The sequence below is a fragment of the Thunnus albacares genome, chromosome 18 (assembly GCF_914725855.1).
Source record: "Thunnus albacares chromosome 18, fThuAlb1.1, whole genome shotgun sequence".
Classification (NCBI taxonomy): domain Eukaryota; kingdom Metazoa; phylum Chordata; class Actinopteri; order Scombriformes; family Scombridae; genus Thunnus; species Thunnus albacares.
In genome coordinates this window covers 20,192,091-20,209,429 of record NC_058123.1, presented here as the reverse complement: position 1 = coordinate 20,209,429, position 17,339 = coordinate 20,192,091, and the positions used below count along the sequence as shown (strand labels likewise).

Below are 17,339 nucleotides of genomic sequence, written 5' to 3'. Positions count from 1 at the left end.
TACTTCAAATATAGTGAATCTCCCATTCTTTTTTGTTATGTTTGGAAACCATTATAAGCCTGAGACAATTTCATTTATCAGTCATTTGCTGCCATACAATGACAACTGGTCTAAAAGTGTGACATAAGATGTGTTTAAGAACACAAAAACTCATTTAATTCATTGTTTCATTGACTCTATTTGAAGATTTCAACAGAAAGTGACAGTTGAGAATAGAGCTGCAACAGTTAGTTGATTAATTGATTAGTTGATCAACAGAAAGTTAATTGCCATCTATTTTGATAATCAATTCATCATTTTGACATTACATACAAAACCTCTGGTTTCAGCTTCTTAAATGTGAATATTTTCTGTTTTTATTCTTCTATGATCATAAATTGAATGTTTTTGGTTATGGTCAGTTGTTCGAGAAACAAGACATTTGAAGTTGCACCTTGGGCTTTGGGAAACAGTCACTGACATTTTATTGACCAAATGACTGATTGATTAATCGAGAAAATAATCGACATATTAACTGATAATGAAAATAATAGTTAGTTGCAGCCCTAGTTGGGATTATGAACAGAAGGGGGTATGACAAACATGCAGGGTGGTATTCAAACTGACAACATCACATGAACATGGCACTGTATATATGGTGGCACATGGATGCCAACTCTACTTTGGAATGAATTCTTCAGCACATAAAAATAAAAGTAAAAGTATGCCAGACACACTGATAAAACAAATATTTTGGGTCGCAGTGGTAGTGATGGTAACATCATGCTAACCACCAATTGACGTTGATCTCATTTACATTGACATCCTTGATTTCATACACCACTCTGACAGGAAGTCTTCCTCAATAGCTCTCTGGCGGCCGTGGGCGTCAAGCAGCCAATCGAAAAGCCAAATCCCATAAGGGCCCTCACCGTGCGTCGCCACGGTGAAGTACCACCGGAAGGGGATGCGTGTGCGTGTGTGTGCATGGGTGTATTTTTGTTTCAATGCATCTGTGATCCACGCACGGCCAAGTGCAGCCGGAAACTGTGTGCCTGGGTGCCTGGTGTAGGAGTTGGGTTATTGTAATGAGAAACCCCTGCAGCCTGAAAGGCTCAGAGATCAGCTATTCTCGCCTGAGCAGTGATGTGTCAGAATGTAAGAGGCGTCAGTGATCAAAAAAATGAGCGCCGCCCACAACTTCTGGGCTCGGTCGTATTGTAAATCAAACGCAGTGTTTATGTAATTTGATGTTTACGCAATGAAAAGGACTGGACTGGGCTGAGGTGGATGGCAGCGGTGCAGTGGTAGTTGAGGGGGTGGGTATGGAGTGCACCCACCTTGCTTTAATTACCATATTTCAGGGAAAATTAGACTGCTGGAGAGAGCAATAGTATATATATTTAGAGTATATTCTAAACATTTAGAAAAGGAGATGAGGTGTGTTTTTATACTCTGACAAGGTAAAAAAAAATGTGTTCAGTGAATTTTGCTCCTAGTAAGCCTGTTCTAACCCTGCCAGTGCCTAGGTGTAAGACCCACATTGGACCAAAAGACTGCATGAAAGTAGAACGGGATTCAATGAACATATTCCTGTTCTTACATGAAAACCTACTTTTGATAATCTTCTTGTTTTCACTTCAATTTAGGGCTGACTTTGTGTTTTGGGTTGGGTAATTTCTCCAACCTTGTGGGCTTGTGAAATCCTTTCAAAAACCCCCACTGGATATCAAAACAATCAGTCATCATGGTTGATCTAAAAAGCTAATGCAACAACATGCAATTAATGCAGTTCCTACAAATGAAGAAAAATCTACTAAATGATCACTTTGCCTTTACTATCCCCTGTGTTGAATAGTATAAACACTACCGTAAATAACTGTTTATACGTTTACCAAAAATGCAGGTACAGTTACAGATCCTGTTCTTGCATGAGCAAGTATACTTACCTGTGAGTAACAGTGGCATATGAATGGTCAAACGTGGATTGAAAGTGTGTTCGTCATACTGCACCTTTACGCATGAACATTTGTATGTAAAAGTGTCATAAAGTGCTACAAAAGGGTTAAAAATTAACTCAGAGTCTGAAATCTTGGATTTTGGAGCTTATCACTATAGAACATGAACACGCCACTGACCAATTAACTGACCATTAATCCTGCTTTCAACTGCATTACCAAGTAGAAATGATATCTGCATTATCATTATATTTTATACTGACAACGACTATGTGTAATGTGAAAAGGCGTTGCTTGCAGTGATGAACCTGTAGATAATCATCACTGAATTTGGCGTTTTTTGTTTTCTGGCCCACAAACTCAGCAAATAAGCTCTGAACATATTGGAGCATTTATCAACTAAAGAGACAGGTATTTCCCGCAGGAGTTGGTGGCAGAAATGAAAACAGAACTAAAAATAAGTAGAGTGAATATTAAGACATTCGTCATTTGGCAGACACACAACTAATGAATGTTAAAATTGCTAAGCTGGATGTACACTTGTGTCTGAATTTAATAAAGTCATACTAACTGTATAAGGTGAAATATGTCAGATGTTGGGCTTCTGTTTTCTCCTATGCTTTTAAGAGGCCAAAATAAAGAAAAAATTGAGCTTTAAATCAACAAAATATTCACTTTTAAGGATTACCATTATCAAAGCAAGTTTCCAGGCTCTTCCATCTGATTTTCATACAGTACAGAAATTAAAGGCAGCCAAAGGCAGGTAAGGAAAACCCCTGAATCCCACCATGATGCTTAGTGACATAATTTACGACATTAAACTTTATAAACACGAACTAAAACAGCTTGGGAGCTTATGCCCTCGCAATGCCTTGATTTTAAGTAACTGAGACCAACTTACAGCCACACACACAAACACATTCCGGGAGGAAACCTTACACCTTCCATATTTCAGCTCTCCAACAAAAACATTTGCTGCTCCTGGCTGTGGTTGAAGAGAAAGAGTCGACGGACGGTGAGCCAGCCAATCACAATCCTCGGAGATTTCGATTTTTCGACTTCTCCTCTGCGATTGGCCCGCATTGCCCCCAGAGGCACCCGCCCTCGAGCAACGATTGGTCAGTTTTCCCGGCTCTATGGGAGTCATTTGAATACGCCTCGCTTTGAAGCTCATTACGGCGCTGCTGGTTCAAATTGACTCAAATATCAGTAGAGGGGACACACAATGGAGCTGAGCACAGCACGGACACACTACTGAAAGACTTTATCTGTATGTTACACACCGTGCAGCTTTATCTCGGTGTGGAAACGTACGCGAACAGCGGAAATCACAAAATAGTTTGGATAGTCTTGCTCCTTTTTCTTTTTCCACTGTTTTTTTTTTTTTTGCCAGTAAGAGAGATTGCATTCGGACACTGAGCTGCATCACATAAGAGGTAAGTTCGGTTTGTGGATGAAGGGGATATTTATAGAGACAATAAACTTTATTGTTGTTGAAATAGACGTTATATAAGACATTTAACTCTACAAAATTCACGTTTATAGTCAGAAAACTATGTTTACAACGTTGCAGTTAGGTATTAGGCATCACTAAATTGCTCAGACTCTTTATAATGTTTGTTTATTTCATGACTAACAGGCTTAATTACTTAAAATGATACTTTATAGTCATTTTAACTCAAAAACTTTTGTGACATTTGGAAGCTAATTTCTGTTTTCTCCTTCAAACTGTATCTACATTTGTTGTTGTTGTTCACCACCCATATGAGTTTATAATTAGGCTGGCTGACAGACACAAACAAACATTACTCACCAGCACCTGTGATGGGACTGTGGTTGCACAGCATGGCTTTTTCACAGCTCTCAGCTTTTACTTTTGCTGTGTTATGACTCAGTCAGAAGCCCATAATGTAGAACAGGCATGGTGGCCTGGTGTGTGTGTGTGTGTGTGTGTGTGTGTGTGTGTGTGTATTTGAGCGTATGTGTATGTGTGTGTGTGAGTGAGAGAGAGAGAGAGAGAATAACAGATTGTGATAGTCTCTAGGGAAAAGGGAAAAAAGAACGAGAGAAAGTGTGTGTACTTCTAGCCAAACAGACTTTAAAAGGCTTTAATTATCTCTTTCTTTAGCCAAACACCTCTTTTATATAAACCAACAGCAACCTTAACTTGCTGCACTGACTGCCTCAAATTCCCCTTACTTTTCAAGCTTGGTTGCCTAAATAAACCTCAAATTAAATGGTTAAACTCATTTAATAATGAACACAGAGGCAGTCTGAGGAGCAACATTTGGGACTTCACGAGGTCTAAACACAATCTAATCCACTTGTTTTGCCCTTTAAATTGAATACCTTCACATCTTAGAGTGAAATTTCCCTACTGTACTGTGATGTAGAGGTTTGTCATGTCTGTAGGTGTGTGGACAATAACAAATGTGCGCGTGTGAGGGGAAAAAACCCATGCACAGGCTCGGGTTTATTATATCCTTACAGCAGAGGAGATAATGTGTCATTATCTTTTCTGACTCTAGGTTAATACTGTACTAGCCTACCAGATGATACGGGGACAAGTGTGTGTGTGTGTGTGTGTGTGTGTGTGTATGTCAGGCTTGCGTGCCTCTGTGTGTGTGTAGCCTACACACGAGGAAATGCATGCCGTGTGTGAGGAGAATAAAGGATGGAAACAGGTCCCGCAGTGGGTGAATTGTATTCCAGATATCTCTCCAGGCGATCTGAGTTTGGTGTCTGTATCCGGCTCTGTGTGCCTGCCCGTCAGATTTAAGTGCAGGTGCAAGTTTTAAAACTGGTCAGCGAGTCTCAGCGTCTGGTGTTTTGTCAACGTCCGGAGGCCTCATCTGACCCGTACGCTTACTCGACCGTGAGTGGAGTGGTTTGTTTGAGCTGTGGGCTCCTTCCTCCTGCTTTAGTTTGGTTACTTTGGTCAGGTGATGACGACGCTTGAAGTCTGGTGGTAAGAACGTAATTTAAACAAAGTGCAGGGAAAACAACCCCAACACAGAAAGGATTATGGGTATGAAGAGACAGATACAGGTTCTCATACAGTATTCAGCTGTTTATTGCTATGTTATTAACTGGTATGAACACAATAGAAGAAGAGACAGACAGGTCTATAAAGCAAGTGGACTGAAGTTAGATTTGATGGCTTGTTTCTGCTTCTGCAAGACCCTAAAACTGAAAGTATCTCATGTTGGAATAGACTCATGGCAATGGAAAAAAACCCAATCTCAGATTTCAGACTGCTATACTATACAGCTTGTAATCAAAATGCATCCTCAAATTACCAAATAAAATAAAAAAAACAAGCAATCTTGAACTTGAACTCTGTAATTTTCCAAGCTCTTTGTTATCCTCCTGACTTGCTAAATAAACATTCAGGGGTTTTCCTGCTCATAAAATTTGAATAGATTTCTTTGGGATCTCTTAGACCAGCTGGATTCATAAATACAGTAAAAGTACACTGTGTCCAGGTTACTGACATCATTTTACATGATATCTGCATATGCCTGTGCTGTTTTAAAGGGTGAACTTTTGTTCTTGTAAAACTGTTTAGTGTGCAGCTTTGTGAAAACCATGAGTAAGTGATATGAGCACAGCCTGGACTTTAACCTCGTTTATTGTAGGGAACAAGGCTGACCATGAAGGGTTTCCCTCAGACTAACATGCCTGTCTTGCTCACCCTTCTTACCTGTTGTAGCTTATTAGTCTCAAAGTACACGGGGAACAAAATAAAACAAATATTGCATGTCATTACAATGGCATGTACTACTCTGAACAGCTGATAAATTGTTTTACAGGTCCCCTTATCAGGCGCGCGCGCCATTTGTCCAGCCTGTTCTTTTCTCTCATGCCATCCATATTGTGTTAACCTACGTGCTGAACTCCACACAGGCGCCCCTGTTGTGAACACTGATAATGGCATGTATATCTGTGATGGAAAAGACGTGTTTTAAGGGGATTTCAAAGTAGGAGCATCATTGGAATTGATTAAACTATATACTGAACCTTCAAATACAATGGGCAATATGGGTAGATTTACAATAACGTTGAAGTATTTTCTAGCTTCTGGCTCTGCTTAAAGGCCTCAAAAAGTCACAAAAAGTCTTTGTTTTCCAACTAATCTTGTCTCCTTCAGCTCCTGTTATAGTTGAGCATCAGGGGGTTTCAGCACTGACTATTATTAGGTCAGAGAGCACGTAGATGCTTACAGGGGTCAATTGGCTTTGAATAAGGACAATTTAGAATGACTGGGTTAGCTCCAGTGTGCTTGCATGCAATGTTGCATAATTGCTATATAGTCCACTTTGCACTGTATATGTTCATACATAATACCTTTAAGTCTATTCAAGTCTCCTTTGCGCCAAAGGTTGGCTGCTGCCTTTTGACCCTTCAGCCACGTGTAGTAATATCTCCTTATGTCAATATGTGAGTTTCGATATGCTCCTTAACTAAAGTCACCAAGAGAAATTCCTGTATGTTTATTGCACTTGAGAAATAAAAGTGTGGTTTTATGGCACACAAACTCGCAGTTTATGATATCTATCAAGGTATAATAAGAGTTCACGCCTCACAGAAGAATGAGATAGCCTTTTTTACTGGTTGGACTGATATGAAAATGATCCTAGCCTCGGTACAGGCAGAGGCAGAGCGTCATGCTGTACAGGCTGATGGTAGCGAACAGAGTGTGTGAAAGCTGCTGTGTGTGTCTGATCTGCTGTGATCTGCTGTGATCTCTTCCTGGGGGTCTTTGTGTGGTTGTTAATGCCATGACAGGATAGATAATACCTCTATTGTTGAAGATCTCCCCCTCGTCCTCCCCCTCCTGTTATAACTGGCCTCAGCATAGCTGGGCGTACCTTTTAAAACCACATTATGTGACTTAGAAAAAAGTAATCTGCCTAAAAGGTTGAAAGATTGAGTTTGTTTTCAGCTTTCAAACTAACTGAAGGGAAGTTGGGGCTTTTGCAAATCTGCAGGGATACAAGAAGGAAGTGTTGTCCAGCTGTAAAACAAATGGATGAACACCTGCAACGCCCCCAATCAGTTTATTTTTGTCAGGGTCAAAAAAACCTCTAAAGCTTTCAAACAGTCATAGCACACTAAAACATTTTATGAAAAGCCAAACAAAGGCCACATTCATACAGTAGGACATTTGGACCACCAAATAGCGTTGTTGTGCACATGCCTCTTTGAAGCAGCATGAACAGTTTTCACTGGTTTAGATCCATTAACAGATGATATTTGCCTGCAGCTCCGCCTAAAGTTCGATTAGTTTTAACCTCTTGATGAACTGGGTTATGACATTTAAGTGGTGCACGCTACAGTTTGTGTCGCTTCGTCAACAGAGGAGGTATTGTCTGTTGTGTCACATTAGGAAAAAGGAAAAAGGCTTTAAAAATGTAGAATGCAACACACATGAAACTCTATCCTTGTGGTTTTGTCAGTACAATGTTATACCAAAACTGTACATTTCTGCCATTTCCTGTATTATTATTACCACATCAAACTCCTCCGTAAAAAGGCTGCAATCTTTCAGAGTTTACAGACAGAGAGAATGTAAACAATACTTTCAATATGAAATTATGCTCCCAAACGTCATCATTAAATTGTCCTTACGGAGTCCAACCTATGATTTAGAAAGAGTAAAAATTTCAATGCTGCAGCATAGAAGCCGCAACTACCCAAAGGGTCAGCTTTTTAGGAATTCAGTCTGGAAAATCCACTGGTTTAAAAGTTTTAATGTGTTTTTCTCGTCTATAAGGTCACCTTAGAGTACAAACAGAGGCTTGGAGGAAGAAAAAAAAGACATCCAAACTGGAGTAAATATTACTCAGTAGATTCTTATCTCAACTTGACCACCAGAGCCAAGCTCATGCAGATTACACATTGTAACTTTAGGAAGGTAAAGTCACTGTAATCTTTTAACCGAGTTAGAAGGAGAACAGCAGGCAGAGATCACAGAGTTCAGAAGACGGGCTGGCACTGGACTGGCTTACACTGGCATGACGCCAGGCGCTGTGGTATACGAAAGTGTGTGTGTGTGTCGCTCGAGCCATCATTTGTTTATGTGTGACATGTGTGTGTGTTTGGATTATACCGGCATGGGGCTAGGCGCCATAGTGGACAAGGGTATGTGTGTGTGTGTGTGTGTGGGTGTGTGTAAGATGTTGGCTCAGGCATACCCTCCTCTGTCGGCACTGTGATGGACAAACAAAAGTCTGCTGGATTCCTGCAGGGTTTTGTTTTCTGGCACAGTGTACGTGCATGTGTGTACATCACTGTGTGAGGTATGTATGAGTGTGTGTGCGGTTTGATTTACGCTGGCATGTGGTTCCTAGACAGACAACAGTAGCAGGATAAAGATGGCTCCAGAGTTAAAGCACGCCTCGGTGGTGATCTGGGATCAGCTTACCTACCTCAGATCCAATTATCCTCACCATTAAGACAAAAAAAAAAAAATCATTGCTGTCTTGAGGTCTTCCATCTGTCAGCCTGTTTTTTTCTTCATCATGCGGCATCGTTGTTGCCAACAAATTCAAGAACATGATTAAAGATGCAATGAATCAGAGGAAAAATCTGCCTATTTGTAGAAACTTCGTCAACAAATAACTTGTAATGGAAAGTGAATTTCACAACAATTCAAAGCCAAGAGGGATAAACAGAGGAGGGGTAAAATTATGTGATTAAGTGTAATTACTTTCACAGACACGTCTAAGTCTTTGCTTGTAGTGATCAAGTCTAACAGATATTTTCACAACCTGTGAATTAAACATCAGCCACATTCTCAGGGAGTGAGAAGTCAACCTGTAGCCCAACAGCAACAACACAATTACAGGAGATATTTGTAGTCATGGTTACAGAGTCACTTATAGAGCCACTTGTCTTGACTGGAAGATGGACAGTTCAGAGAGAAATTGTAATGTTCTACATAAAAGATGGCACTTTCACTTTTATGGAACTATAATTAATGTCACTGCTGAGACGATTGGTGAAATAATTGATAAGCCCATCGACAGAAGATTGATCAACAATCAAAAATGGATCAATGATTAATAGTGTTTAACTCATTATTATTAGTTGCTGGTTCCAGCTTCTGATATGTGAAGATTTGCTGCTTTTACATTGTTATATATATTGAAGAAATTTGAGTTTTGGACTGTTGATTGAACAACAAAAGCAATTTAAAGACATCACCTTGGTCTCTGGGAAATTGGGACAGACATTTTTCATTATTTTCTGACATCTGTAGATGATTAACTGATTTATCAACTAAAATAAAAAGATGAAGGAACACAATAATCAATCCTTATTTGTTCTGTCTTTTCTCCAGGTCATCATGCCTCCCACCACCCCGTACGCTGGAAAGTTCAGCTCTTGCGGTCTTTACAGCAACAACAACAACCATCCTCAGCCTCACAGCCCGTACCGCAACGGCACCGCCGCAAAGCCCGCGAAGGAAAACATCTACAACGGCGCCTACTCTACCGCAGAAAACCCCTACGACATCCCACAGCCTCGCACCGCCTATCGAAGCGCCTCTTTGGGTTCTTCGAGTGTGAAGGAGCATCATTACAACAGCTGCGCGGTTTCGGAGAACCCGTACTCCTCACCGCAGCCTCACAGCCCTCGCCAGCACAGCCCTCGCCAGCACAGCTCTTCCTGTCCGGGCCGTGCACACCGTCACACCAGCAGCAGCAGCGGCAGCGAGCAGTCCTGTCGGAGCAACGCCGCTCCGCCGAAAAGCCAGCTTTACGGACATGGCATCACGGCCAGCTATGGGGAGATGTGTTACCATGACAACAGTTTGGTTTCAGCATCTCTTGAGGCGCTGATCCAGCACCTGGTTCCCACAGTGGACTACTACCCTGATGTAAGTCCCAGTCAAAGTGTAATCTCTGCATGTTTGAATAAACACATTACCTAGTTGTAAATAGACTCATTCAGTGTGAGGAAAGATCTCTGAGAGCTGTTTTGTGTTTTCATCATCAGAGGTCATATGTGTTCACCTTCCTGCTGAGTTCGCGCCTCTTCCTGCACCCCTACGAGCTCATGACGAGGGTTTGTCACCTGTGTGTGGAGCAGCAGCGGTCCGGAGACGCCCTGCTGGATAAGGTGGGCAGATTACACACTAACACACATGCACACAGGTATAATTATTTCTCGCTCCCACACCACCTCACACCCATTATAATAACACTGTCACACTCTCTCACCCACAGACATAAACACTCAGAGCTCTGTAATTCTTTTTTGGGAGGAGATATTTATTGAATATTTCATGAGCAAAGACATTTCAGACGGACAGAGAGGATACAAAATGACACTGGGGAAATAAAAATGAAGGGAAAACATTCAGTGGGAACAATGACCTAAACAAATGTCATTACATTTAGATTCAGATATTGCTCATAAATGCTATTAAACGTTTCTGATTATATGCACTCAAACACATTTAACATACGATGTTTTTCAGATCCGTTTCCGCGAGGTGGCGCCTAAGCTGGTGCAGCTGCTGACCGAGTGGACGGAGACGTTTCCTTACGACTTCAGGGACGAGAGGATGATGCGCTGCCTCAAGGACATGACGCACCACGTGGCCCGAGGGGACGAGGTCAGTGTCATGTCCTCTGTATATACATTTTAAAACAATCCAAAACAAAGAAATGTGTAGAAAGCGAGACGTAACTAGAAAACGTCTACTGCAGGGTACAAATCTATGACTTATGTTGTTGACCTCTCGGCCCAACATCCGCCTAAATCTGTGTTTATGTTTCATTTTGTGCGTTTGTGTCATTGTTCCAGTACTCGTGGCGAGCCATGCAGCAGATGACCCAGCGGCTGATCAAACGCCTGTCAGCTCTCGGCCAGTACGAGGAAGCGGTGGCCGCGCTGAACGCCGTGGCGATGGAGCGTCCCGCCTCCCTGAAAAGCAAACAGGCATCCGGACAGCGAAGCGACGTACTGAGCGTGTGCGACGACCCCTTCATCCTCGCGCAGCAACTCACACACATTGAACTGGTAAGAAGTTAGATTTGGGAATAGAAACGTGTAATCATTGTGAGACTGAGAGGCGAATCTGTAGTTAGTTAGTTGTCTGGTGAAAAGTGTTCTTGCAGGACTTTGTGTTGTGTTGATTTTGTAACATTAGGAACACATTTTAAGGTTCACGCTCATCTAAGTGTTAAACAGCTAAGTTATTGAATTTTTGTTTTACGATTGTTATTTCTTGGTTTTACTGTTTTACCCATAAACCGCGTTGTGTGGTCTGTTTTACAGCAGTTGGTGCATAAAGAAAGGTTTATTAATATAGTCATTTTATATAAAGAGAAAGGGCTTTCAGTCATATACCATTTTTTGTGGCAACTTTAAATCACTTTTAAGAGTACAAATCTGGTTTGTGTGTGTGATCTTTTTTTTTGTAATGACCCTTTATTAAAGTCGTAACTCTCCCTGCGCATGAAGACATCTCTCCAGCATCTCCTTTTTCTCATTCTCTGTCTCCTACATCATTCTTTATTTTTCTTTTAGCTCATCTTCCTGTTTTTTTTTTCTGTCGTCATCTTCCTCTTACATGTTACTGTTATTGTTGTGTTTATGCTTTTCTTCATCCTGTTCTCTGCCTCCAGGACAGGCTGAGTTTTATCGGCCCCGAGGAGTTCATCCAAACATTCGCCATGAAGGATCCTCTTGAGAACCATAAGGTATAATTGAGTTTACAACGAACGAGCTAATGTCCATGAATTAGCTCTCTCTACAGTTTTTTCAGCTTCCTCTTGGCCACTACAGCGCACAACATTCGTTTTACACCATCCCATTAGACTTTGAACTTGTATCTTGGATCTATTGAATTTCCTTGTTAGTTATCGTATTTTTGTGTGTTTCTTTCCCCTCTAGTATCGCATGTTACTAATTGACAGAATTTATAGATGATTGAGCATTTGTTTACACGAGACGAAGATGTCAACAAGATATCATAATGAAACTGAATCATTCAAATCATAGAGGAGTTTTGTGTGTAAAGAAGACACATGACTTGTTTATAATTATCAGCATCAATGATATGATACAGAGAAGACCCAGTTTGTAGTTATTTTTAAGTCATTCTTAGTTATTTTGATTTCTAGCGTCTTGGTGGTTCTGCTCTGAGCCTAATTTGTGGTCCGCTTGAGTTCAAGTTAATTTGCTTTAGAAACCACATGAAAGATCCTCCCGGCAGATAGATGTGAATTTTTTTTTTTAATGTAGCTTTTGAAACTGCATCAAACACAGTATAAAAGAGCCATTCTGCGTACGTCTGAAGAGCTCTTTCCCTGCTAAGTGGTCCTGTGAGTCAGCTGAAGGGTTGTTTTTCAATCAGCGCTGCTGAGAACAAGCTTTCAGTCGGTGTTTGTGGCCGTGCTGCATCTCGGCCTTTACCGGTGCCGTGCCAGTTATATAAGATCCACTTTGTGTAAAAGAGCGGTTGAGTCAGCGCAAGGGGTCCTGAAGTGTAGAGGGGAAGTTTGGAGTAGAGTGGGCTGCCAGAGTTGTGTAAGCGTTTAATAGAGCCACGAATCTCCGGGATTACGTCATCACGGCCGATGTCAAGTTTATTTATACACAGCTTTTATAATGTTTATTTGTATAAAAGTGCCTCTGGCAAACAGGTTCACCACGGACCGTCTCACAGAAAACCAGAATAACCAAAAGCAGATGAAAAAAAAAAAAAGAGATGAAAATAACAGCAGACACATCACAGACTGCAGTGTGCAGGTTTCAGAGGTTGTGTGGGTGTGAGGGCTCTCAAGATCCATTTGCAAAGGAAATTACAGACTAGCAGCTGCCTGTTTCTAAGTATTACTTTATATAAAATGATTTATTGGACACTGATGATGTAGAATCTCATAGAGCTAATCATGTCAGGGTTTTGTTGTTTGTTGTCAAGTATAAAACGGACAATGCGCACAAATTGCAAAACAAAATCTTACAAAAAGAATATTGTTTCAGTTTGACAAAAAAACTCAATGTCCACTTGCTTGCCTCTTTCAGAGCTTTCAACTGCATTTAATGGTTTTCCTCTGCACACACAGTTTGCTCAGTATTTGTATTGTTCAGAGGAAGATGAGGAAGACCATGAAATGGGGTTGAAAGCTCTAGGAAAGGCTAGTAAATGGACCTTGAGTAAACATTTCTTTGTCAAACTTAAACAATATTCTTCCAAGATCAAGAGTAAGCGTTCACATTTGGGACTGTTTTTCCATATGGAATTTAAAAAAGACTTTAAGTCGTCTACCCATAATTCCCCACTACGTTTTTTCTAGATGTTTCACTTTATGTTCTCACTTCTAACAAACAGGACCAGTTTGCTTTTTAATGACTGAGACTTGTGTCTTCAGACATTTTTTACTGTTTGGATCGAACACTAAACACAATGAGATACTGACAGAAACATGATTTATAAATACCAATAAAACCTTGAAAATTGCATCTCTTTCATTCTGTGGACTGTGCTTGTGTTTTGACTGTGTTCTGTCCCTCCGACTGTGTTTCAGGGTTTCTTCCGGAAGCGTAAAACCAGCAACCTGGAGGCTTACGTAAACTGGTTCAACAGACTGAGTTACCTGGTGGCCACTGAGATCTGTATGGTACGTTGTTCTTAAAGGAACAGTTCAGCAATCTCTTTATCTCTGTCTGTCTGTTAAAATTGTACATATAATACAAAACCAGTGAGTGAGGAGTCTTTGATTCACCTCCTATTGTGTTCTCTCATTTCAGCCAGTGAAGAAGAAACATAGAGCGCGCATCATAGAGTTCTTCATCGATGTGGCTCAAGAGTGTTTTAACATCGGCAACTTCAACTCCCTCATGGCCATCATCAGTGAGTATTCTACAGACACTCACTTTTCATCAACAGATGATTTATAGCAGACAACATACCCCACCCCTACACAGCAGTAATGACAGATGATCTCTGGGAAATGCCTTACAGCATCACTACACTTCTTAAACTCCTGCCAGCACACGTTAAAGGAAGTAGAAACAATAGAAATCCAACATTAGCTCAAGGTTAATACTTAAAACTGAGTCACTGCTTCTTGTTAAGCCAATAATCAACATTATTCTTAATTTCACAAGCCACCCTGTTACAACTTGTAGTTTATGTAGGCGACGCTGCTATTGTAGTTCTCACCATTTCTTGATTGATTACCCAATAATCCAGTTGAATAGAGGTCACAGCTGAAGTTTGGATAACGCTAATTAATGATTCACAACAAAAAATCTGTTCAAGGAAGTTCAAACTGAACTAGTGGAGGCTTGAAGAGATCCAGCTTGTTACAATAAGTGTCAGGTTTTCAAACATACATCTCTCTCTGTGTTTCTCAGCTGGGATGAACATGAGTCCCGTTTCCAGACTTAAGAAGACCTGGAGTAAAGTCAACACTGACAAGTTTGAAATCTTGGAGGTGAGAAAACCTGCATACATGTATCACAATATATTATCTCACCATAAGCTATTGATAGTCTGGTATCTTCTCCCACTATATGTAGTCTCTATAGTGGTACCAGTACTGCTGTCTGCATTTAATGTATGTGTGTGATTTCTTTCTTCTGTTAAACTTTTCAAGCCTGTGTCTGTTTGTTGACTGTCTTTTCTGTCTGACCTCATTCAGCACCAGATGGACCCGTCCAGTAACTTCAGTAACTACCGCACTGCGCTCCGCGGTGCCACCCAGAGGTCTGAGACTGCGCACAGCATCCAAGAAAAGGTGAGAGAGCACACAGGATGGTTCTAGAAAGAAAAAAAGTGTCACATCCCTGATGTATAATGTGAATGTTAACTTTCTGTCATGTTTTATCTCCAGATTGTGATTCCTTTCTTCAGTCTCCTCATCAAAGACATCTACTTCCTGAATGAGGGCTGTGCCAGCAGGCTGCCCAATGGACACATCAACTTTGAAGTAGGTCCACAATTCAAGTTCAAAATTACACATAAAACAGAGCTCTGTGCTTTTGACTTGACTGTTGTCATCAATATTAACAGACAGCACTATTAAAAACACATTTTCAATCAGTAATATTTCATAATTCACTGTGGAATTATGTAACAGCTACACTAATAGTTTACTGTAGGCTTTGAGAAGAGGCTTATTGTCTTTCATGTTATTTTATGATGCCCCCTTGTGGCTAAAAAAGAGCAACACATTCTCCCTCTGAATTCTTTGTTTTTATTTATGCCATATGGTCTTTATGATTTAGTGCTATTTGAGGATATACAAGAGCCAACAAATTCATTTTTTAAAGTATTGTTAGCATGAATTAAGATTGTTGTCACTGTGTTTAAACAGAAACTGTGGGAGTTGGCGAAGCAAGTGAGCGAGTTCCTGGTTTGGCGTCAGGTTGCTTGCCCATTCAACAGAGACCGCCGGATCCTCCAGTACCTCGTCACCACACCTGTCTTCAGCGAAGATGGTCAGTATACAGTCTTACAGATCACTGCATTTATCTCCTCATATATAAATCATACAACTGTCAGTGGATGATAGCAGTTTTTCACTCAGTGGGACAACAAATTAAACTCAGGCTTGTTCGATTGTTGCAGAGCTGCATCTGGCCTCATATGAGAGTGAAGGACCTGAGAACAACATGGAGAAAGACAGTCGTAGATCTCTCAGGTGGGTGTACAATCACTGACTCACTCATACACACAAAATAACCAACCAACTCAAACATTGTGTATTTTATAATTATAATAATAACAATAATATTAACTATAATAACACTGATTATCTGCTCTCCTTTTCAGATCCTCCCTTCTGCATCGAGAGAATCGGTCGTAGGAGAAAGACAATCTCCTCTGCTCTAGTAGAGTGTAAATGAACGAGGTGATATAAAGCTACAGATTCTCCATATTTAATGGACACACTTTAACATTCCCACGGCCAAAGCTTATGTTTTGGACTTGGACAACAAACGCAGCTGGGATCATATTTTCACAGAAGAACAGTGGAATATATTATACGGGCTAATGATTTATAAATCAGACACTGCAACACTCCTTAATGAAATTCATTCAGTGCCAAAGGACCCCAATTGCTGCATTTATTACTTTAGCCCTCTGCCCTGCAAGTCTTCATGAACTGAAATCATTTTTTAAACGAATGAAGCGCCTGGATTACCGATTGGATCATCATCCGTGCTTTTTCTTCAACATCAGCTCTATCTGAGGCACTTAGAGGATATCAGACGACTGCAGAAGTAGTAAAAAAGTGTATGGATTTGGTTTATTTCTTCAGTGAACCTCCATCATGGCAACAAATGGCGCAATTTGTGATGACTTCTGCTAACAATCCAGCAAATAACAGTCTCATATTGTGGAAAGACTGAAGCTATGGAAGCATGAAGCATTTATTACATCATTAGCACTGCTTCTCTCTCAGTTGAGATCAATCAAAACTACAGCGAGAGGAGAAATCCGCTCTGAAAGGAAGAATTGGTCAACATTGATTTGTATTATAAATAACAGGCTAACAACTGCTTTTAGGAGTGGTGATGCTACATCGTTGTCTTGTTGAGTGCTTCAAAACCTGCACCACATCTACTCCATTTGCTCTAAGCACTACATTCGAGCCCTTTATCCAGTTTAATAATGCAAGTCAATACATCACCCACTTATTTCCAAACATATCGGAGACACTACTTTCATCAACCACAGTCTATTTGGTTCTGAACATGATCTCTTTTTGTGACGTGTGCACTTTGACGTGTGTATTGGTGATGCAAAATCGTGTGAGTGACGGAAACATCGTGCTAATCATGCAAAGCAAATCAAATGCACTTCAAGTACATCAGTGGGGTTTTGTGTATTGTATTATAGGACTATGTGACTCCTATTTTAAGGCGTCTTTCTACAGTATTAAGTTGTATTTTGTATCAGAAAATATGTTTTTCTTTATGTAATCTCTATGAAGTTTCACCATGAGCTTGTTGCTGATTGGTCAAATGTAAGCTATTTTGTTATAAACAACACCAGTTCATCTATGACAAAGAAGTGTGTTTGGGTCTGAATGGAGGGCAAGCTGATATGTGTATGTGCAGCTTCGATATAAACGGGAAACTCATCCTCCTCTTCATCTCATCTGTGATGATGTGAGCATGATTTGATTCTTTAAAATCTGCCTATGAATGAACGTGATTCTACATTTTTGTGTTTTTAAAAAAGCTCATTTTATGTTTCAAATGTTTTATAAAGTTCTTTTTTTTTCATGTAAGCTTTTTTCAATCTTTTTTGTGTATCATTTGTGTCACCGGTCAGGGTACTTATACTGAAGGTCTTTGTGAAAAGAGATTTATATTTTTTCTTTCAAATAAACAGAAAAACTGAATAGACTCACAGTTTGTTTGTCTGTT

The 17,339-nt window shown here is 40.4% G+C and overlaps 2 protein-coding genes across 3 annotated transcripts in view; one reads left to right on the top strand and one right to left on the bottom strand.

Annotated features, from left to right (window-relative positions):
• The window catches only part of LOC122968301 (chondroitin sulfate proteoglycan 4-like), a 39,729-nt gene extending 36,802 nt beyond the window's left edge, over window positions 1–2,927 (bottom strand). The window contains exon 1 of one of the 2 annotated variants that reach the window (XM_044333419.1): window positions 2,839–2,927. The gene's annotated coding sequence lies outside the window, so the exon portion shown is untranslated. The remainder of the gene's footprint in view (window positions 1–2,838) is intronic. The other variant, XM_044333420.1, reaches the window with a different exon arrangement.
• Window positions 2,928–3,113: 186 nt separating this feature from the next.
• LOC122968699 (ras-GEF domain-containing family member 1B-B-like) lies at window positions 3,114–17,318 on the top strand. Its single transcript, XM_044334100.1, has 14 exons — window positions 3,114–3,373; window positions 9,283–9,822; window positions 9,942–10,064; window positions 10,426–10,563; window positions 10,755–10,970; window positions 11,579–11,653; window positions 13,484–13,576; window positions 13,707–13,809; window positions 14,316–14,395; window positions 14,603–14,698; window positions 14,795–14,890; window positions 15,278–15,401; window positions 15,532–15,604; window positions 15,736–17,318. Exons 2-14 carry the CDS (start codon window positions 9,289–9,291, stop codon window positions 15,767–15,769), a joined length of 1,785 nt encoding a protein of 594 aa, XP_044190035.1. The 5' UTR covers window positions 3,114–3,373; window positions 9,283–9,288; the 3' UTR covers window positions 15,770–17,318.
• The last annotated feature ends 21 nt before the right edge of the window (window positions 17,319–17,339 follow it).